General features: G+C 42.3%; 1 protein-coding gene across 1 annotated transcript in view; it reads right to left on the minus strand.

Annotated features, from left to right (window-relative positions):
- Positions 1-909: 909 nt before the first annotated feature.
- Positions 910-23,297, minus strand: part of HGD (homogentisate 1,2-dioxygenase) — a 42,614-nt gene continuing 20,226 nt past the window's right edge. Inside the window, exons 5-14 of the mRNA XM_047726112.1 lie at positions 20,163-20,222; positions 18,109-18,200; positions 16,949-16,983; positions 16,075-16,154; positions 15,394-15,493; positions 13,183-13,307; positions 10,697-10,801; positions 8,085-8,211; positions 3,849-4,030; positions 910-1,262 (exon numbers count right to left, since the gene is read on the minus strand). Coding sequence (XP_047582068.1) covers positions 1,098-1,262; positions 3,849-4,030; positions 8,085-8,211; positions 10,697-10,801; positions 13,183-13,307; positions 15,394-15,493; positions 16,075-16,154; positions 16,949-16,983; positions 18,109-18,200; positions 20,163-20,222 — 1,071 coding nt within the window. The 3' untranslated portion in view covers positions 910-1,097. The remainder of the gene's footprint in view (positions 1,263-3,848; positions 4,031-8,084; positions 8,212-10,696; positions 10,802-13,182; positions 13,308-15,393; positions 15,494-16,074; positions 16,155-16,948; positions 16,984-18,108; positions 18,201-20,162; positions 20,223-23,297) is intronic.

Below are 23,297 nucleotides of genomic sequence, written 5' to 3' on the forward strand. Positions count from 1 at the left end.
ATAGCAGCATATCAAAATTACTACTAGGATAACAAAGTGATATGCTAAACCTATAGAACTAGAAGAGTAAAAAACACACTTGCCATTCTTTTCTGTTCTGATTTGCCTCTCTATTCTCTCCAAGAGAACCAAATCAGCTCACCCCCAAAATCTTGGACATCCCAGTCCCCTGGAAGGGATGACAGCCACAGGAGGGGAGCTGTTAAGAACAGCGTTTATACACCATGTGCTGCCTCAGTTTTGCTTGGCTTTCTGCTGTGCTGGGGCCTTAATCTTCTTCGGCCCTGATCTCCCCAGACTGTGAGCTCACTAAGGGAGGGAAGAGATGACTTCTTCTTTCTCAATCATTCACCCCCAGTGTCTCATGCTGTAGATGACACATAGGAAGGACTCAATGAATGGTTGCCAAATAGACTGATATATGAGTGAATAATAGGGGGCCCAAGTACTCTGGTTTGATCAGGCCTAGGGTTTCTTGAGATATGGGGCTTTCAATGGGGAAATCAAGGCAGTTGGTCCCCTCAGCAAATGATGCTCACTCTTAGTGGCTGGGCCTCTTTTCCATAATCATCCATATTGGCTGCTACATGACTACATGATCAGACAGCCTGCTGGCGTGGCTGTCCATCTGTTTTAGGATGGTGCTGGATGTATAGAGCTCTGCTGAACACCTATGCTTGCCTATGCCTGGGACCTTGGCCTTGGTCCTTCCTTGTGGACCCTTGATCATGGTCCTTCCTTGTGGCTTGGTCTTGTGGTCTATGATAGACACCATGGATTTGCACTCCTGGAATAAAGGCATTCAGGCTAAACTCATGTGAAGGGCTCTTGATCTTGAGTCAATCTCATGGACCCCCAGTCCTGGCCAATATAGGTAAGCCTCATCAAGACTTGATTATGACCAATTGCTACTTCCACAGGACACCAGCCAAGTATTTATTGAATAATTAAGCTGACATAGAACTTTTCAAATACATTTCTCCAAATGTCTGAGTTACTTGCCTGTGAAAAAAATGAGTTCTCATTTTAACCAATCCCCTCCTCCATATTGCCAGAGGGCATGATTCTAAACAAAAACCACACAAATCCATTTTCAATTATGGCAGCAATGCTCCTTTAAATCCTGCTGGTTTCCTGGAATTGGGGGTGAAGTGGCTCTTGAGAGGTTCCCAGCACTTATAGTAGTTCTCATCCAAACAATTAGAGGTCTTGAGCCCCCACTTTGTGACAGCCATACTTAGAGAAGACTCAAACATAAATGCCTGTAGGAAATGAAGAGGGGGGCAAGAAATAAGTGAGTTGGATAATAAAACATATTTAATTTGATGTCAAGAAAAAAGATGTAGGTAGGCAGAATCTTTGAATAATAAGTTGTGTGCTAACATAGTGAGGATAGCAGGCTCGCACCTGGGGTTCTGGCTCTGGTGCCACCACTTAGAAGCCAGTGAGACTCTGTGCAAGACTCTTAACTTCTCTGAGTTCCATGTTTCATTTAATTCAATTAAAATGGAATTGGGCATGTAAGCATCACATTGTCCTATAGCATTATGGAGCTAAATTTACTACATCCAAGGGTAGAAGCAAAAACATCCTAGGAATATTCTTTTTCTTAGGGGCCATCACTCACTATGGCTATGTCCTTGTGGGGAGGCCATGCTCCCCATTTTGCAGTGGAGGAAACTATGGCTCAAAGCTGGGAAGTGGCTGGTGATGGTACTAAGTAGGGGAAGAGCTAGGATTTGAACTTTCTTTTTTAGAACTCTGATCAAGAGATGGGCTGGGGAAAAGAGAGGGAGGAAAACCCCATAAAGAGTACAGGAAGTAGGAAGGAGGAAGCAGAAAAGGCTGTAGCACTTTTAAAAACCCTATCCTAGAAGATTTTGCATGGTGGATGTCCCACTGTGTTCAGGAGGATTTTGTCTCTGACAGAAAGAATATGCAAGTACTTGGTGCAGCTTAGACATTCCAGCTTCACCAATTGCTGATTTTCCTACCCAGTGTGGCTTTTAAAAATAAAATAAAACAAAAAAAGGAATAAAACCCTACAGTTCTTACATGTTCACATTATTAGAAATTTTAAAAATATAGATGGACAAAAAGAAATTAAAGTTCTACTGTGTCACAACCCTGAGAACCCACATTAATGTTTGGTATCTAATATACATTGGCTTCTTCATGCTGAGAAAAATGGTGATGATTGTCCTTGCCTGACTTCCCATGACAGGCTTGATGTGAGGTCTAGACGAGAACATATGGAAGTGTTGTGCACATTATAATGCCCTATTCAGATATAACTGTTATTATTATGGCTATTCTTGTTGTTGATTCTTTGAGGATTGCTTCTTAAGGGCCTTGCTGTCTAACTGGAATGACAAAACCCCATTCCAGCTGAGCTGTGAAGAAAGTATTGTATAAAGTTTGTTTATTCCAAACTGGAATAAGGGTAAGGTGTATCAATGGGCCTGGGTCCAAATTATATAATGGGAAATGGTGATGGAGACCCCAAGTTAGGTCTAGGTAGTGTGCCAGAACCTCCCCTGCCAAGTAGTTTGGGCTCTCAGGCTACCCAGGATCTCCCCTGCCTTTAATCCCTTCCATAGGAGAGCTCTTTCTGCCTAGTGCCCCAGGCATTTCCCAAAGTCTTGTTCTTCATATAAACAGTCTTGTCATTGCCTCTGATGCAGAACACTGCTTCCTGATAACACTGACTGTCCAAAGCCAAGTTGGGCACCAAAGATTACTGAGTGACAAGTCTAGGTAGCCCATAGACCTCAAAGAGCCTTTGGAGGCAATAGCTTGATTGAGACTGTCAAACCACATCTCACAGAGATATAATTCTGCAAAGGCCCTTGGAAAGAGAAAGAGAGCCAAGGCCAAGCAGATGGGACTCTGCACCCTCCCAGTGCAGATCAGCTCCATCAACTCTGGTCCTAGAGTTGGGACTGAAAACAAACTGCGTTGGATAGAGGGACAGATAATGTTTTCTCTTTGCAATCTGGGCATGCAGTCAAGCAGGTCTGTGCTATTGATTTTAAAGTCAGGTAGCATTGAAGACATTTGTTTAAAAATGTAAAAAAATTTGCATATGATTGAGCATAAAATTACTCCTTGTGGTCCATAAACTCCACCTCCAAGAATGCAAAAATAAAATAAAAATCAAGTACTGCCACCAACTGTGATTGTGTTCAGGCTTAATGTTTATAGCCTGATACAGGAAGAATACAAAACAAGTTTTCAGTCCCATCAATTTCATCCCATGCCAAAGGAGAGCAAAAGAAAATGAGAAAACAGCTGAGAACTGCTGCTCACAAGCCCTGGCTTCCTGATCCTCCTTGGCTTTAAACTCCACGGAAGGTGACATCCTGCATCCCTGGGATGGGATGGGATGGGCCCTAGAAGATTACCTCAATTGCATATGTACTCTGGGTTGGATATAGATAATATTAATAATATTCCCTTGTATTTGAACAGTGCTGGACAGTGTATAAGGTTGAATATAGCCACCTGCTAGGATGGCTACCACACCCATTCTACAGATGGGGAAAATGAAAGCACAGAGAAGTTAAGTGACTTGGTCAAGGTCATGCAGGAACTAAGAGCTAGGATTTGATCTCAGGTCTGACTCAAGTCCAAAGTTCTTTCTACCCGACCACATCAGGTGTCTAGTATACATATAGGGGTGTGTGCATGCACACATGGGAATAAACACACACACACAGACACACTCTCCTCTCCTGACTCCATCTCTGTGTCTTTAGAGAAATTAAAAAAAAAAAAAAAAAAGCCACTCCTCTTGAGAAGGTTGGGAAGCCCAGAAGCTGCCAGAGCTTGGCATTTGATTTGCTTACCATGGTACCATCAGCAATCCTCTCGGGTGCCAGCTTGGCTTTGCTGGCCTTCTCAAAGCAGTCAGCATCAGGCCCGTGGGGGGTCATTGAGCTGTGCAGGCTGCCTCCCCCTGGCAGGAACCCACCTTGCTTTGCCTCATAATGACCTTTGATAAGTCCCATGAATTCACTCATGCAGTTCCCTGGGAAGGTTGAAAGAGTATTATTTTTATTACTCAAGGCAAGACCTGTAAAGTACTAAGACCTCTCAAGCATTATTTCTGTGGAATGCCAAGAAGGTAGGAGAATCTGATAAATTTTTAAGGATTACCAACAAATACAAATAGATGGGAACCCACTCCCCCCAAACATTCATTAGTGTGAAACTCTAGGTAGGCAAAACTCTACTTGATGGACATGTGGATTATTAGAGGTCTTAAGCTCCACTGCCTGAAAGAAATAATGTTGGATCTAAAGAAAATCATTGCCCAGACAAGAATTTTAATAATAACTAAAATGAAAGTTATAATAAGGAGTAGATGTGCCCTATCATCTAGGCTTATACATCCTATATTAAAATCATCTTCTTTCCCAGATCTGATAGCCCCACAATAGTACATGGTATCACCATATTTCTGGTTCCCAATCCAGGAAACCAAGATGGAATGTATGTGTGGGAAAGTGTTGATGGAAGAGTCATATAATGGAAAGAACCCCAGACTTGGGGAATATTATCAAACGATAATCTGTGTGAAAGGATTTTAGGGCTATAAAAACCAGTCCATAAATGCTATAGAGCATAACAAACATTATCTTCTGTATCTGAATCTGTCATCTTATTTTCCACCCTCCAAAATGCCTCTTAGATTCATTCTTTTCTTTCTATTTCCATTGATATTCTCTTCATAAAATCCTAAAATTTTAAAATTGGAAAGGATCACTACTTCTACTCAATACAGAAGAATTTCTATATTATTCCTGACAGATTACTTCCTGGGGTTTGCTTACATGCTTCCTATGAATGGAGTTCTCTACTCAACAAAGCAACTTACCATACTCTTAGAAAGCTCTGGGTTTTAGAAAGGCCTTTCATATTAAATGGAAATTTGCTTTAATATAAGTGAAGTCCATTGGTCCTAGTTGTGCTTTCTGGAGTGAGCAAAATTTGAAAAAATCACCATGTCTGCACTCTTTCAATCATATGTTTCTTTTGAAATAAAGCTCTTTATTAGAACAGCTACATACTTAGGGCAAGAATTAAAGAAATACAATACCTGAGAAAATTGAGGTACCTTTCCATTCATTCACCCATCTACCATCTGTCCATTCCCCACCCCATCCATCTGCCTATTCATCCACCCACATGTGTCATTGGATACTGTGCTAAATGCTATGAGTAAGAAATAGATGAGTAAGAAATAGCTCATCTAAAGTTATTCTCATAGTCTGTCTCATGAAAGGGCTGAGAACACAGACCACGAACAGAGCAGAAAGCTACGGCATTGGCAACCCCTGCAAAGCTGGACATTTGGCACGATAGAAGCCCCAACCCTCTTCCTTACATGTGAAGTATAACCAAGTGTCAGAATATTTCTGTCATTGACCAGGCAGCCATAGTCATCCTGCCTAGGAAACAAAATGCTACTGTAGGCTCTTGTAGAAAAAGTAAGACCCAGATCATAGCTCTACTCATTTCTCCATGAAACAGAAATAGAGGAAAAGAAGCAACTGTAAGAATAAGGTGTCTATATTTTCAAAGCAGTTCTGCTCATGACTGAAATATGTTGTCATCCTCCTCAATCTAGGATGTGTCCTCAGGGTCACCTTCATGGCTTAATTTTAAGAAGAGAGCAATACCAGAATTCAGCTTCGATCTGAATATGAATTTAGGTAGCAAGGACTTTGATGATGACATTTCTATATCATTTTCTATATTTCAAAGGACAGGGGATGGTAGGCCTTGCCTCTCTGATTAATACTGAATCCAGTTGGCTCAAGTACATTAAGATGACTGGAGGCAATGTTTCTACAGAAATAATTCTCCACTTCTCCTATAAAGTCACATCAAGGTAGCAAAGATTTTGATTATTGCTAAAGCAATAGTTTTAATATCTCTGGAAAAAATAATTTTAACTTGGGGTTCTGTGGTTTTTCCAACTAACTCAGGCAACCATACCTTTCTGATATCCATCTATCCTGGGCCAAACGTACTTGAGAGTCTTTTAAAAAAAATATTATGAGCCATTTCACAAGGTCATTTGTTTTAGGAGACTGAACTACAAACCAAAGTGTCTTGAGAGCTGTAGCGCAATACAAACTTGTTTCAGTTAGCTCTAGTAGGCTTCCCCCTAGGCAGGGAGACAAGCCGCAGGGCAGCATCTCTCCATGTGTGGCCTGTAGACTTCTCTGACTTGCTAATTCAAAATGCAGATTCTGAGGTTCCACCACAGAACCAACTAATTATACTCTCTGAGAGTGGGCGCTGGGAAGAATTTTTTTTAGTAGGCATTCTAAGTGAATTTTATATTACTAATGTTCTCAAAGTGTGGTTCCTGGAACAACAACAGCAGCAGCCCATGGGAGCTTGTTATGAAGGCAGATTCTCAGGCCCCATCCTAGACCTACTGGAGCAGAAATTCAGGGGGTGGAGCCCAAGAATCTGTGTTTTAACAAGCCTGCCCGTGATAGTGACTCATGAAAATTTGAAAACTGCTACTTCAGGAACATAAAGCAACTTCAACACAAGAACTTCACTAGGTGAGATAATGAATTATCAATAACTAGCATGTGAGGTACAGGCTAAGTTAAAGCTAAAGCAATTCTCTCTCCTGGATATCACATCTTCTAGGGGACTAACTTCCAGGAGAACACTCCTCAGAGAAGATGGTAGTTTGTTTTGATTCTATTTACAAAGTCTCTGGTGTCTTTGTAATGGTAATTGTATCCTTTCCTCTACTATAATGATGTCACCGGAAAAATGTGGTCCTGGAATTTGACCATACAGTGGTTTTCTTCCATCCTCAGGGCCCTACTTCTGTACCTCCTATAAATGCCTAAATTGCCTATTCGGTGCACTGTTGTGTCTTGTTAAGCTGGGGTATATGGGCGCTGGTACAGATAAAGGGGAGCTGTATACAGAGAGAAGGCCCTGAGGTTGACTAAGGAAAGGGATTTGTTTTTATGAATATTCCTGCTGAAATTCACCTCAGAGTCTTTCCAGAACTCTATGTACAAAAATGAAATCTTCAGGAAGTAGAATTGTACACTGACCTTTAGGTTGGATTTATGGCTAGCTATTGGACTATTAAAAATGCCAACTTCATTAACCGCAGTCATGAAATACCTTATTCATTTGTGGTGATTTTTTACTAATAAAATAAATATTTATTAGATGCATATTGTGTATCAGGCACTGTGCTAGGCACATCAGTTAATGGTCATGAGTGCGTGTGAGCTCTGGCATCAGATTGCCTTCAATTAAATCCTGACTCCACCATTTAACTAGCTGTGAGGCCTTGAGCAAGTTACTCCATCTTTCCAAATTACTTAATCCTTCATGCCTGTTTTACCCTCTGAAAAAAAGGGGTAATGGTACTACCTCCCTCTTATAACTGCTTTGAAGATTAAGTGGTTTAATAGTTTTATAGAGCTTATAAAAGAACCACAGAAAATCATCAGTAATTATTAGCAGCTAGTAATAATAAAATAAAAATAATAGATTTAGTAAGATCTGTTCTAGGCAACACATGCTCCACAGAAACTGCTTCCAGAATGGGGTCCATTCCCTAGTGCAGACTGCAGTGTCTTTTATCCCACCAAAATAATTGGAGAAGGCCATTTTATTGGCTCTTGAGCCAGGCTTAGGAAAAGAACTTTCCAAAAACAACAAACTAACCAACAACATCCCACCATTCCCTCTCCCCACAAAGAAGCATCTGAAATGTAAAGAAACATCTTGCTTCAAACTTTATTGGCCTATCTGCTCTCTTTAGGGCCAGAGGAACTGGGCTGTAGGCATTACTTCCTTCTCAGAGTTAACACATCACTACCATCTCCATGGAAGTCATGGGGTTTCAGCAACTACACGGCTAAGGAGCAGCATTAGGGCCTCCAGAGACAGGATCCTGAAAGCCAGCACAGTATGGTGTCCAGAGACCCCTAAGTGGTATTCTCAGTGGCTAATGTTCCACACTTTGTGGTCTCTTTGGTTTCCAATGTGGTTTCCAATGTGGTTTCCAAGTCCAAATAAAGACTTACTGTGGTAATAAGGAGGCCTGAAGGTCTTGTCAGCAACCCCCCATCGAGGTGGGAAGATGACAAAATCAGCAATAGCCACTCCTGGGCGGACAGACTTGGCGGTCAATACTGTGAAGATGGATGGGTCCTGTGAAAGCACAAGGAGACACTGAGCCCATGATGGAAGGGAGGTGACTGGACGATGGTACACATGTCACCCACACTGGAAGGGGTTTCCAAATTGACTCTAGGTTTTATTTTTGATTTTTGAGTAGGCTCCATACCCATTTTGGGGCCTATCGCAGAGCCCATCGTGGAGTGCAACCTGGGGCCCAACCTGGGGCTTAACTTCACAACGGCAAGGTCAAGACCTAAGCTGTGATCAAGAGTCTCAGGCTTAACCAACTGAGCCACCCAGGCACCCCGACACTGTAATTTCTGATGAAGCCACACAAGCCAAGCTAAGAAGACTGGGCTTGTCGGTGAGGTGAAGAAATCACTCATCTGACTTTCAGCTCCTGCTGTGTTTGAAGCAAAATGAATTAACACCAACTAAGAGGATTTGGAGCTGCTTTCTCACCCTGCTGAGCCCCCATTTCATGCAAGTATCACCCTGTGGTTCTGAGACCCTGTTCATGCCTGCCTCCCAACCTCAGGTCAGAGTGACTAGAGCTGGGATGTGCTGCAGGGAGTTCTCTGCAGAATGGATGCTCAGAATGAGGTGAAAATAGAAATAAAATAGTATCCAACTTTTGGTACAGATGTAGGTAGGATATGCTTCTCTTTAGGGCATCACAGAGATTCCAGATGGTATCCTCATTGCTTTCCTTACCCCTGTTGGACTCTCATATCTAAAATACATCATTTACATAATTAGTTTAGGTGGTGGTAATGTAGAGGGCATAGGCTGGGGGACAATACTGAAATTTTAAAAGAACTTTAGAACCCTTCTAAAATTGGAAAGATTGAGATTCAATTTCATTGAAATCAATGATCACGTTTGCTTTCACATGCCATGTTAGGGTCTGGGATTCAAAGAGACCTATTCCTTGCCCCTTTAGCATTGTTAGTCATGGTGGTAGGTTGCAGGTGTGTGAACAACTGACCACAGCAAGGTGCCAAGGGTGATCTCGCTTTATAAGTAGAACTCCAAGGGATTACAGAGAGTGCCTACCTACCTAAGAGCATCAGGGAAGGCTTCAAAGAGGTGGTGATATTTGAGGAAGGTCTTGGAAAATAAAGGAGAAAAAAAAAAGGAGGAAGGGAGGAAGGAAAAAGAAGGAAGGAAGGAAGGAAGGAAGGGAGGGAGGGAGGGAAAGGAAAGGAAAAGGCATTTTAAGCACAGAAAACAGGAAGGACATCAAAATGCACAGAGATTTTTTTTTTAAGAGGCATGAAAGCTAAAGCCCAGAATGCATTGTCAGAAGGCACAAGGGCTAAGAGTTGGTAGTGAAAAAACTAGTCTAGGGCCAGATGGTAGAGAGCATCAGATAGTATGCTTGAGAGCACAGACAATCCTAAACACATGGGGAGGCTGCAAAGGTTTTCTAAAGCAGCGGTAGAATGATCAGACCTGGATTTTGGGAGAATAACGGTAGCAGCAGTACAAAGATTGGACCTGTGCAAAGGCAAGCCAAAATCCCAACCCTATTGCTGTGAGACTTTACACTTCTTCATCTGCCTTAAGAAATGATCTGAAACTGTTAAAGAAAGGGTAGTGAGACTCAAATAAAGCTCTATCCATGTCTCTGGATCTTTTTTAATGCTGCTTTGGGCTTGATGCCTCATTTTCTTTTCCCTTTTGGTTTTGTTACGAGTTGTTGCTCTTCAGAAAGGTAGTTTTGTTCCCCTAGAGATGAGCTGAGCTGGCTCAGAGTAATCTTTCTGTCTCTGGTTCTCTGGCTTCTGCTCTAATTATCCCTCCAGCTTTTAAAAGTTAATCTATTATGAACTAGGCTGCAAAATAAACTTTCCCCCAGGATCACAGAACTAGCACTTTATCACGAATGTGGGGCCTCGGGGGCTTGCCCTGTAGACCAGGGACCTATTTGTGGCCCTCTAATTGAGTGAAAAATATCCCTGAGTTCATGCTTTAGAACTTCTCTGTTTTTAAATTCAGGCACTGAACATCCTGAGGAACTTTAGAAGAGGGCTGTCTGCTCCATCACTGCTAAAAAGAGCCCGGAGTGGAGGCACTGGAGTAGGCAGCCGGACAGAGCAGACTCAGCACTTGTAAGCAGGATCGAGAACTTCCCAAATCCAGAGCTGTTTCTTTCTCATGACTTTATCACTAACATGAGCAGTTGGTTTCTTTTGGGGATACATTTGCCAAGAAGAAACTAAGTTTTTAGCCATCTATGGGAGTTACTGTGAAACTTGGTGTAAGAACTAAGCCGAGTTCAAGGGTGAGTGTGGCATGCCAGGCTTAGCTCTCCCGGTAGCTGGTTATTTACTCCTCCCCCCAAACCTGGCCGCAAGTGATTCAAATTCCTGTCCGCACAATGAGGAATGACAATACCTTGGGCTTCCAAGGGTGATCTTGGAAAAGTTAAACCTGAATATCGGGACCTATTCTGGACCCTCCCACCTAAGGGCTGTCATATCCCCAGGGCCCCTCCATGGTCCAGACTTACTGCGTGGTCAAAGGCCACCGAGTTGATGACCATGAAGTTCTCCAAGTTGTACTTGTATGGGGTGTAGTTCCCGTGCCAGGCCACAACATTGAATGGGGAGACGTCCTGATCACACATACAGATACACAAAAAAAGAAGGAAAGGATAATCTTAGTGCTTAATGCTTCCGTAGTTGCCACAGTTTGTACATGGCATCATTGTTTATCTTTTTGATTTGATTTTGTTCTCATGATGTAGTCATGGCATCCTTTGGGAGAATTACGACCCTGAATCATTTTGTGGTTGCTTCACGTGCCTTCAAACTGTCCCTTGCTCAGCCAGTAAACCTATTTTTCCAGTTCATAAGCAGCAGCTGCCTCTGATCACATGTGCAGCAGAAGCACAGCACATTTTCCAAGTAGTGCCTTTTCAACAATTTTCAACAGAGTTGTGAGAATCTGTGGAGATCAGCAATTCTTAGCCAATCTGAGCCACCGTCTGGGTTTCCTGGTGCAGAGGGCAGGCACTTGCTCGGACTGCTTTCCAGGTAATTACTGCCCAGAGGAGCTTCTGGTACACACAGTGCCTGGGCTGCTGAGTGCAGGACGGTGAGACAGTATCTAAAATTCCAGTCCCAAGGACTTGAGTTTTTAGAGCCATCCCGAGGTGATGCTCCTTGGACCTGCTCTGGGTTAGGAGGGGATCGGTGCTCTGTGACAGGAAGGTAGTCCCCACAGCAGCTATGCATCTGTTCTGGAAACAGTATCTAACTCAAAATATTCTAGAGACTTTACTGAAGGGACTGCTCACAGAGTTGTGATTAGGGTTAGGTGAACTGACTAGAGATGCTGAGCCTACAACAGTAGGAAGACATTGCCATCCCTTGGCCTGTAGGATATGGGAGGAAAATGTTGTTATAGGATTCCAACAAGAGCTAGAACCATGAAGAAGGGGATGCTCAATGGTGTGCTGGTAAATATTTAACAACTAGTAGCTAGCTCTCTGGGGGAAAAATGCTCTGTTTTATAGCATTTGCTAATTTGGGGGGTATAAATATTCCACCCCAATCACCTTTGGACTACTAATAAAATGCTGCTGAACAGAAAGCTGGGAAGAAAGAGTCTGTCAGCTCTCTCATGCCTGGCCCCAGCATGCCACTGGGGCCACCCAATAGGAACTGAGACCATGTAGGGACACAGTCCCAAATAGGGGAGAAACAGGGGAAGAAAACCCCCAACTTGTTTTTCCTCCTGCCCTGCAACTTCCTGTGAGTACCTCCCACTAGTTGAATCCAATCCCAAACCGGCTGGCTGGGGAGCCCAGATAGGTTAAGCTGCCAGGGCACAGATCATGGCCAAGAAGGGATAATGGATCAGTGTGGGAGGTCACACGGGGAATAACCAGCACAGAGTCCACTTAGAAAGTGGAAACCCATGGAGCTGCTGGTTACCTTTAGAATGGTGGTTCTCTAGCAACTGTATGTCAAAAATAATATGGGAAGCATGCTTAAAATGAATGTAGGTTTCCACACTCCATGCCCAGAAGTTATTATTTTTGCTGGGCTGGAGTAACATTGAAGGATTTGCATTTATTTCAAACAAGCCTCCCTTGGGATTTCTGATGCTTATGGCCTCTAAAGCACATTTTGAGAAATCCTGACCCAGACAATATGAAAGTGACAATGTGTCAATGAGGCTGACAATTATCTCTCAGGGGTTAATTTTAAGTGCCAAACTAGTTGGCCTCTGCTGGTTAGCACACCATCTACTTTGGATGCTGTCCAAGGAAAATAAAATGCCTTGAAAAATATAAGATGTATGTCAAATGGGCAAAAATAATGGTAATAAATAATGGCAAACAGAAGAAATCTTTGGATTATTTTGGTTATATAATTACTTTCTGCTAACATATATTCAGTACATTGAATAATAATATAATGTATGCTAATATAGATTACATATTATGTTATTATTTTTTATCATATTAATATCTATGCCTTTGCTTACCTCCCGAGTTTACAAGGCTGGTGGTATAAACTAAGCCAAGCTAATTAACTGATTTCTACTTCTTCTGTATAAGTCATAGCTTGTATTTGAAATATGGTGGCGATTGGTAATATAAATCTTGGATGATCTGCTTGTTTACTCATTTCCCTTTTCATAACATATTACCCTGCCTGTATAGTATATTTTACACACCATTTTTGAGACCTACATATTGCCAGGATTTTTATTGCTTAGTGAGTGGGAAGGAGCACGACCTTTGGAGTCAAACAGGTATAGGTTCTGATGCTAGTTCTGCCATTTACTATGACATTTGGTAAATTATTTGTCACTACATTTTTGTGACTACAAATGAGGCAAATAGTACCTTATTTGTAATATCTCAGTGGTATAGTAAAGATGAAAGGATATAATATATGTAAAGTACTTAACACTGGCCTTAGCAATCAGTAGGTGCTTAATAATTATTTATTCCCTTCTTGTCCACCGACCCTCTTACTTTACCTGTTTGGCAGCAAATAGCTTGCCCTGGTATTTATTAATCACAGTATAGCCACCTGGCACTTGGCGATCTTCATACCAGGCAACGGGTATCAAAAAATCACGAGGATTGGCCAAGCCATTGGCTCCTAGAACACAGCGACCCAAAAGTCTTTTAGACACTTCTGAAATCACATTGGAAATCACATTCTGAAAACACAGATGCGCAAAGAGAAAGGGCCATGTCAGGAGCCATTGCACAATTTGTTTTCTTTGTCCAAAGGCTCATTGGAATCCCAATCTGGTACCCTTTTAGGAAGACTCAAGGAATTTGATTAGGAAAAAGAATCATGAAAATCATCATCCTCCTCACCAGTATCACCTTCTAAAGTTGTAGAGTAAATGCGGTTTATCGACCATGTTATGTGCATCATTGCCTCACTGCAGGTGAAGGGAGAGGATGAGACTAGAAAAGAGGCTCAGGGAAGGTCTGGTAGAATCCTAGAACTTTTCCCCAAGAAAACCATGATGATTCTAGAACTCATCTACAGTCTTCGATCTCAGAAAGGAAGGGTTACATACTGTTGCCCCAGGCATGCTTCTGCTCCTCAGACAGAAGTCAGAATCCATCCAAGTCTGCCAAAACTGCTCTCCAGCCTGACAAATCTGTCTGCCCCTCAGGAAAAGAGTACTCAGGACTTGCCTCCTTACCTTTGTTTAGGAGCGAGTGTTCCCTCCAGAGAAAGAAAATAAATCAAAAGACCAAAAATTAAAAGTATAAGTGCAAAAACATAATTTAACTCTGAGAGGAGAGACCTGGGGAGTGTTTTATCATTTCCAGCTCCTGGGGTTAAAAAATATAAGCCCCCAGCTGGTTAGTAAATTATATATATTTTCCAGAGGGTACGTGTTCCACAGAACCTGGAGGCTATGCTGACTGTAGAGCAGCAGGAAGCCAGACTGAAGTGGGAAGAGCGGGTGGCGAACAGGATGACAGACGGCCCACCATGGCTCCAGCTGCCTTTCTCCTGCCTCCCACCTTCCTCTGACTATTTGGATCTCCCCAGGGGAGTGACCAGAAGGCACATGATGGCCTGTCCTGTTTTGCTCTAAAAAGGCAGTTGACAAAGAAAGGAAGAACTGGGAGGTGTGGCCACCACCTTTAGCAAGCATGTCAAAGATGAAACCAAGGGCCAATTTTCCCAGCCACTTCTTTCACTCCAAGAGATGTTTTGAGAGCAACTCCTCCTACCACCTTCACTTCTCTCCTGCTTCTCCTGCCTCCAGTTTGCCAGAAGAATCGGGGGTGGGGGGACCTTGATTCACTTTTGAAAGTTTTCATCTTGCCTCATGGAGGCTGCCTCGTGGAAGAGGTTTCTAGTTCCTTCATGGCCCTGAGTTACCTGTGTGGATTTTGTGGAATGTGCTAATTTGGAATGTGAAGTTTGTAAACTATGCATCTCTCAGCCCATGTCCCCTTTCCATAGGAGTACAGCCCTTGCCGTTTTTATGGCTTTCACCCACTCTATTGTTTACAAACAACTTACTGACTTAAGAAAATAATCTCCCTCTTATTCACAAAGGTCATTCCTACATGTATGGTTTTGCTTAAGCTGTTCCCTTTCCTTTTTATTTGTCCTCCCCTTTTCATCAAGAATTAGTCAAATCTCATCTCTTCTATAACGCTATTCCTGGTGACTTGGCCCCCAGTAACCCAAACTGCTAAATCCTTTAGGGTGTACGCTGTATAACCAGAAATCTATTACATACTGTTTGCTCTCCAACGGTCTATATATTACTCTAGAGAGAGATTTATAATGGGTTGGCTTTGGTTGTTTACTTTTATGTACGTATTTTATGGGAAGAGGCTTGTGTAACCCTTGATGAGATTCCCATCATTACTCTCAGCACAACATAGGGCCAAGACTAGCTGATGGATTGATCTACTAACAAGCTAATTAATGATTTCATTTCATCAACTAGGTCAACCATTGCACAGAACCCCTAAACTTAGAGGTCTGAAAAAAACAATGTCTAGGGTTGCTTAGAGAGTTCTAATAGGTTTCTGAAATTCCAAACTACACTTGATCTAGAGAAGTTGTCTAGAGAAGAAAGTTGAAATTTGAGTGAGATCATGAGGGGAGAAGGATACTGAGGGGAGAAGGATGTTTAACTCCCATGTGATTATCTGTCCTGTATCTCAAGGGAACTTAAAAGCTTGTAATGAAGATTTACCAATTGGTCCCAGGTCAGGCAACTCAAAGTGGACACCGTAGACCTCCAGGATATAGCCCCTGGTCTCTTCGAAGACATCAATGCTGAACCGCATTCCTCTCTGGAATGGGAAGCAGACAGTTGTGTGCACTCCCAAATCATACGTATAACTATAAAGAAGCTGACCCAGAGCCACAGCTAGCCCCAGATGCAAAAATAAATCTATAGTCTGCTGAGCTATATTTGAGAGGTGACCAGCTCAAAGATGAGTTAAAATGAAATATTTAACTCCTAATCACATCTGTGACCCAAACCAATTCTACTTTAATCTCCCATTGGGTTCAGAGAAACCAGTGCTCTGATACAGCCAAATTTTTAAGAAATTAATCTTCACTGCACCCCATCCCACCCTCCACACCAGTCCATGGGAACAGAGCCTTATCCAAAGTGTGTATGAGTATTGACACACACATGACAATTGACAATGTTCTTTGCTTTGTGATTGCGTCCTATTTTAAAACAAACCAGGCATCCAAGCCTGCTTCCCCTTCTGCACAAGGAGCCTCCCGCATGACTAAAACTCCCTCCCTTTGCTCAGACACGATCCACCAAGAAATTTTAGAGTTGGAAATGACAGCAGCTGCAACATCTGATTGTTCCCAAATTAGGGAGAGGCAGGGGAGAAGGGGACACATCACCAACCTGAATGACGCAGATCTCATTGGGCTGCACAAGCATCTTGCCAAACTCAGTGTAAATGTGAAGTTTCCCTTTCTGGGGAACTAACAAAAAAGAAAGGGCAGCAGTGAACAATTCTTACCACTTCATGAAGAGTAAAAGGCTCAAGGGCTGCATCTGATTTTTCACTCCAAAAGAAAAGCTTTATTGAGTTCATGGGGGGAAATGTATATGCTGACAACCTAGGTTAGCAATTTTACTAACTGGAAGAAAGTGAATGAAAAAATCGTCTCTGCTTACTTTTGGTTGTCAGGTAAGGAGCTTGTATATGCCCAGTTCTGTGGATTGACCAAAAAGGGCAGCAGAAATTGGATGGAAAACCATTCATTTCAGATAGTTCCAGTGAGTCTGGCATTTGCATATCTAATGTCTACACCAAAATGTTCACTGCAAAATATCAATACTGAAACCATCAAAAAGAATGGGTAGACCAGAGAAATCTCTAGTAGACATTCTGTTTTAGATGGCATCATGAAAATTTTTATCTAAATGGCTGAGATCAGTGACAGATGGTCTTTTCTTGGGCGGGTTGGAAGACAAGTAGAGTTATCTTAATAATTTAATCAAATATTGGTATTACTCTTTATTTCTTTCAGCTTCCCAGATCTCCCATATTAGAAAGGCCGTGCAGAGATGGGCAAAGACAGAGAGACCAGGAAATAAACCAGGGGCTTTGAGGTACAGCAGAAATCTTTTCCAGACCACCAATGGCCTCTAGATCTCAGTCTGTAGATTGCACTACGTAAGACAGACTGAAGGATAAAGGAAAATAATATGTATAAATTGAAAAGTAGCTTGTGACTGGGGATCATTTCACAGTGAAATCTTCAGAACTTACCAATCAAGAAGTCCCCATCTGAATTGTAAAAACATCTGAAACATAAGGAATAATTCCTGTGATTTCAGTTTTAACACTGTCCAGACAAATTAATTCACTCCACATATTATTGTTTACCACCCACCATGTGCCAGGCTCAGTGCTGGATATAAACTGGTGAGCAAAATGACCCAGTCTCTGCTATCATGCAGCTTTGAGTCTAGTAGGAAGTCAGATAGAAATCAAATAATTACAGAACTGTATCATCGTAGACTGTAACAACACTATGAAAGTCAATTTCAGGGGAATGAAGAAATAATGAACCCGATTTAATGTGAGGGGTTAGCAAAGGCTTCCCTGAAGAAGGGACATTTGACCTGAGATCTCAAGGAATTATCTAGGCAAGAGTTTGGGGAGTGGGGAGAACATTTCTGGCAGAAAGAATAGCACATGCAAATGCCCTGAGGCAGGTTGAAAGAACTGAGTGAAAGTTAGTGTGGCTCAGGTGAAAAGAGAGGAGGTGGTATGATACGATGTTGGATCCAAAGAGACATCTTCAGTGCCTTGTCATGGCTCAGAGAAGTTAAATGATTTATTTAAGATTATTCAGCCAGGAGGAGTGGAATGGGGCTTTGGATGTAACAGTCTGGTTCCAGAGGTGTGTGCAAAGCTGCTATAAGATTCTGCTTCTCCAAGAAGCAGCAGAATGTCATTTACATATTTTTTTCTGATTAAAAAAAAAATCCAATATATAAGCTCCTCTACTGAGGAATGTTAAACTTACACATTTAATAACTGAAGCCAAAGTCTGTCATCTTGACCAGCCACCAACGGGTGGCCCTTAATGGCACCTCATGCAGTATGACTTTAGACTCAGGAACAGCCCCAGGGAACTTTAAGAAATTAGAGATATTCTGACCCAAACCTGGTTAAAGTCAAAATGCCATCTAGCTTCCCAATGCCCACTGTCTGTTTTCTATTTGCATTGTTATGTGAAATTCTTGTTCATGTTGTAAGAATCAGTCAAAACTAAAATGCTCACTTATTAATAAATGTATATCAATGTTGCTCTTGGGGGGGGGGCGGGAATCGATAACAGTAAAACAACAACCTGGCTTTCACTCTCTGGCCAACAGCTCTTGGGGAATAGGAATGTTCTGCCCAAGCATTGAGCCACTTACCTGTTCTCCATGGAGGTGTTACAGAGGAAAATATGGATGGCAAGTCCATTGTTAGACTTTATGTCTCCAGCTCCACACAAGGTATGCAGGCCCTAGAAGGAACCACAGGGGAAGGAAGGGTGTATGCAAGTCTTGTCCAAGAGGCTATCCCTCCTCCTGGTGCCTGAGAGCCTGGAGACAAGGTTCTACTAGGGTCTGCTCTGTGTGACAAGGGGGACTTTTGGGGTCTAGCCTGCCTCTGAGGAGCTCAGGATTTATGAGTTTTATGTTTGGAAGGTGGTGGCTCACCCTAGTTGCCAGCTATGGCCCTAGATCTGAATTGTCTCAGTGGTTAAGATGACCTTACCTGGCATTTTATCTGTTTGGTGCTTAATCAAATCAGCCTGGAGGAGAGTTTCTTTCAGAGGTAAAACCAAGCACCTAGGATGCTTAGGGAGGAAGCTTGCCACGTTAGGAACCAATTAATGCCCCTCAAATACACCGCACCAGCTAGGCAATCCTGTGCTTATACATAGGATCACCCCTAATTTTTCCATAATAGGGAAGTGGAAGCATTCTGACCAACTGTATCCTCTCTGCTCATCATCTACAGTCCAAGAAACCTTAAGACATGGGTCTTCTCAAAACTCTCAGTCCCAAACCTGCAGATGGAAAGGTGGGAGCTCTGCTCCTGCAGATATCCATAGTTCACCCAGAGTGGGGGACTTCTTTTCATATTTTACTTCAGTTTGCCGGTTTGGGGTCTATTTAGATCAATCTACATAGAACTTTGGAGCACTTAATATACATAAGGAATTCTGCATGAGCCAAACAATTTGACCCATGGCTGGGCACCTGGACTCTCCCTAAGTGAGCCATGGGATAAGGTTGGTCTGCAAAAGCTTCTACTGGCTTCTTTGAGCCCCTCTGCCTTGTAGCTCCCTTCCCTTTCCCCTACATATGGTTTGATCTGAGCATAAATGTTCTAATACTCTCAACACCTGTAACTACCAAGTAGAACTTCTGATCAGCATTGCATTAACTAGAGTTGTCATTCTGAGTTGTTGCTATTCTAGGTCCATTTCAGAAAGTTCATGAACTTGGATGGGGACAAAATTATATATTTATTTTCACTAATCTCTGAAATGTATCATTTCATTGATGTACATGAATGCAAGCAAGAAACCACAGAAATGTTAGAAGTACCTGTAACCTGGTCACTGATAGAAATCACGGATATTTTTAGATCACATTATAGTTGTTACAAGCTATTCCAGAATATTGTTTATGTTCACACTTCTAACAACTATAGCTTTTAGATCTTTCCATAGATTTTGTGATTCAGTGCATTGATAGGGAAGCATATGTGTTACTTACTATAAAACCAAATTTGTTTTTTTAACATTTTTATCACTGTATTTCAATATGATCAACTTCTTTGTAATTTTATGTAATTTATTTTATTCATTTAAAAATACAAGCTTTACCAGGCTATTAAAGGAGTCCATGGAAAGGGAAACAAGCTCTAAGTGACTCCTCACTATAGAGAATGAACTGAGGATTGATGGAGGGAGGTGGGTAGAGGATGGACTGGATGGGTGATGGGGATTAAGGAGGGCATTTGTTAAAAAAAAAAAAAAAAGGAGGGCATTTGTTGTGATGAGCACTGGGTGTTGTATGTAAGGAATGAATCATTGAACTCTACCCCAGAAACCAATAGTGCATTGTATGGTAACTAACAAATTAAAAAAAAAAAAAAAAGGGAGTCTATGGGGGGGAAAAGGCTCAGAATCCCTGTTCTAGCCCAAAACAAAGAGACCAGAGACAGGTAAATGCTCAATTTCCATTGGTCATTCAGAGGTTGTAAATCGCTCATCAGTGCCCTTGGTGTCAGCAGCCATTTGGTGCCTGTAAATAAGACATCCCTGGCCATCTCTGGAAGCAGGGGCAGGTGGTGCTGTCTCTGCTGCCTGCCTCTGAGTTGGCTGCCACTTGGCATTCAGCCTGCAAATGGCTGGATCACTCACCGGGGAAGAAAGGAGAGCAGAGGGAAGGCGTGGATGGTATTGACTTACGCTCACGAAATCCACCTTCTTCTGGGATGCTTTTGGAATCTCAAATGGTTTCCATCGAAGCTGGGGAAAAAAATACATGTAACAAGAAAATTATTTTAGAAGGGGAAGCCATAGGCTTTCTAAATAAATAACATCAATTACACAGAGAAAGGATGGCAATTCCTCCTGTGTGATTCCTACTGCTTGTAATTTTGTTGTTCTGAAATTAATAATTACTCATTATTTCCTAAAGCGTCTCTGGGTGTGTGTGTGTATGTGTGTGTGTGTGTGTGTGTGTGTGTGTGTATTTTTCATTCTTTAGCACTTTAAATTAAAAAATAAAAGAAAGATCATTGCTTCTTATTTCAGAAGCTGTTTGTTTTCTTTAACATTTTGCTCAGGCACATCAGTGAGTTTTGACTGATGCTGCTTTTTATGCTATTTATAATCGGTTCCCTTTCCTGGCATGCCAGCCTCTCTGTGTGGGCTCCTGACACTGCAGGGGTAGGTTCTACTTCTACTTCCAGCCTTGGGAGTTTTGAATTATTTCTTTAAGAGAAAGAAAAAGCACCCAACTGAGGTTGGATTTAGTAAATGCTGTACCGGGTTCCATTTCTTCACCAAACCCCACATTTGTCCCCAGGCTGCCTGGCAGTTCAGTTTAAATCACAACAATCTTTAATTTAATAATGAAATGATCTAGGGAAGTAGGGAGAAAAATCAGCAGTCTAGGACCTACCAGAAGTGTGTCAGCCCAGGACTTATTAATCAGCCTGGCAGCTGGCATGCACCAGCCAGCCTGGCAACAGATAAACTTCAGGACATCTCATGCCCTGGCCTGCGCCCCCATGGCCAACTCCACTGGCTGTGGTGCCCAGTCAGTGCAGGCAAATCAGGCCTTTCCTAGGTCATGGGGCTTGGCTCATTTTGTGTCCCGGAAAGGCAGCTGAGTGGGAGAGGAAGCGGCAAGTGGGAAAAGTGGCACTGGGATTATTCTGCCTCTCTGACATACATAGTCAGGTGGCGGTCTTTATTTTTTAAAAGCCAAGCAGGATGATCTCATCCTGGGACTACTTAAAAAGGACATAAAATGTCGGTTTGAAAAACGTTGTTGAAATCGTGCCTCAGAAAGAAGGAAAAGGGTTAGAGGCATCTGGATGGCTCAGTTGGTTAAGCATCCAAGTCTTGATCTCAGCTCAGGTCTTGATCTCAGGGTCATGAGTTCAAGCCCCAAGAGAAAAAAAAAAAGGAAAAGGTTTAGGGCTAATTCCATTAAAGGTGATATTTCCTGGGAGGGAGGGGACCCTGAGAACAAGAATCTGGGAAAGTGTTTCTCAGCCTCGGCACTTTTGACATTTGCACTGCATAACTCCTTGTTGTGGGGCTGTCCTGTGTTGTAGGGTATCTATCAGCATGCCCTGACCACTACGCACTAGATGCCACTAGCACTCCCCCAAGCTGTAAGAACCAAAAATGTCTCCAGACATTGTCACATGTCATCTGAGGGACAATTTTTCCCTGGTTGAAAACCACTGACTTAGGAGGGTGGTCCCCTGACATCAGGAAGGGCCACAGCTAAGCACTACTAGCTTTTTTGAGAGGAAGTTCTAGTCTAGTACTAATCACCACATGCTGCTTCCCTCTATGTTAGCAGTGTGCAGTTTGTACAGCCAGGAAGATTGTCTGGAAGACTAGACTACCTAGAGTCTTGGTCCCAAGAAGAGTCATTGGTCTAGTTTCCCAATGGAAGGGATTTAAGCATCAGATCAGCGGTTGCCTGGGTAACATCTTAGACCTTTCCAGAGGTTCTGAAGCTGGTTACTCATGAGAATTACCCAGAAGGGCTTTGAGACCCAAGACTAAATTAAATCAGAATCTGTTCTGTATTTTATAAAAGCTTTATTTTGTAAACGGTCTACTAATGGGACAGCTACATTTTAAGAATCAGCAGACCCAGCCAGAGATTCTGCGATTCTTTTATTGCCAAACTAAGCATCATATACAGAAAAGTCCACCCAGTCAACCAATCAACAAATTAATCAGTCAACTAAATTGTGGTATCTTTGGCCAGATATGGCAGCGACATGCTAGCTACTAAGTAGCAAGGATTTGTTTAAATAGCAGCAGCATAAAGATTTACAAACCTAAGGAAAAAAGGAGGACAAGAAAAGAGAAGGGGAGCCTGGGTGGCTTAGTTAAGTGTCCAACTTCGGGTTTCCCTCAGGTCATGATCTTAGAGTCCAGCCCTCTGTAGGGCTCCGTGCTTAGCAGGGTGTCTACTTCCCCTTTCCCTTTTCCTCTGCCCTTCCCCCTATCATGCACACACACACACTCTCTCTCTCTCTCAAATAAATCTTTTATAAAAGAGAGAGAAAGAAAGAAAATAGAGAAAGAAAGAAAGAAAGAGAGAAAGAGAGAAAGAGAGAAAGAAAGAGAGAAAGAGAGAAAGAAAGAAAGAAAGAAAGAAAGAAAGAAAGAAAGAAAGAAAGAAAAGAAATTTCAGTAATAGGAGAAGCACTGCCTGATTTGTTGTACTGAGACAACGCCTTTGTATATCTTCCTGATATTGAAATATCTGTTGAGGGTAGAAAAAAGTCCTAAATCCCAAAGAAGAGATTCGTCTTCTGTGAGTGGGAAAAACTAAGCCAGAGAGGCTGAGAGGTTGGTTTGGCTAATTTTTGCTGGTTAGTTTTTTAGTTTTCTATAGCACATCAACCCTCAAGTCATGAGCAAAGAGCCAGGGTTGTCGGGTGGACAGGCCCTACATGATGATGTAGAGAGCATGCCTTCAACAGGACCCACACACTAGATGAGGCAGTGGTCCTGAAGAAGCTTCTCTAATGCAAAAATGATACCCTTCAAATGATGGAGATGGTATAGAGAAAGAAGTAATTTATCAGCTGGGTCTGACAGCAGCAGACTGTACGAGTTCTATATTCAGTGCATTATGAAGGGTAATAAAAACCCAAGCTGGTTCTGATAAATCCTTTACTCACAAGAAGCCAGCTTTTGATCTTTGGGCAAGAGATTTTTGTCAGGAACTTTGGTGTGATATGTTGTGGAATGTGAGGAGGGAGATTTGGGGAGATGACAAACAGGAAGAACCCATGAAGCAGAGAGGAGAAACATCTCCTGCTAAAGCCAGATGTTCAGTTT

This window comes from Lutra lutra, chromosome 1 (assembly GCF_902655055.1).
Source record: "Lutra lutra chromosome 1, mLutLut1.2, whole genome shotgun sequence".
NCBI lineage: Eukaryota > Metazoa > Chordata > Mammalia > Carnivora > Mustelidae > Lutra > Lutra lutra.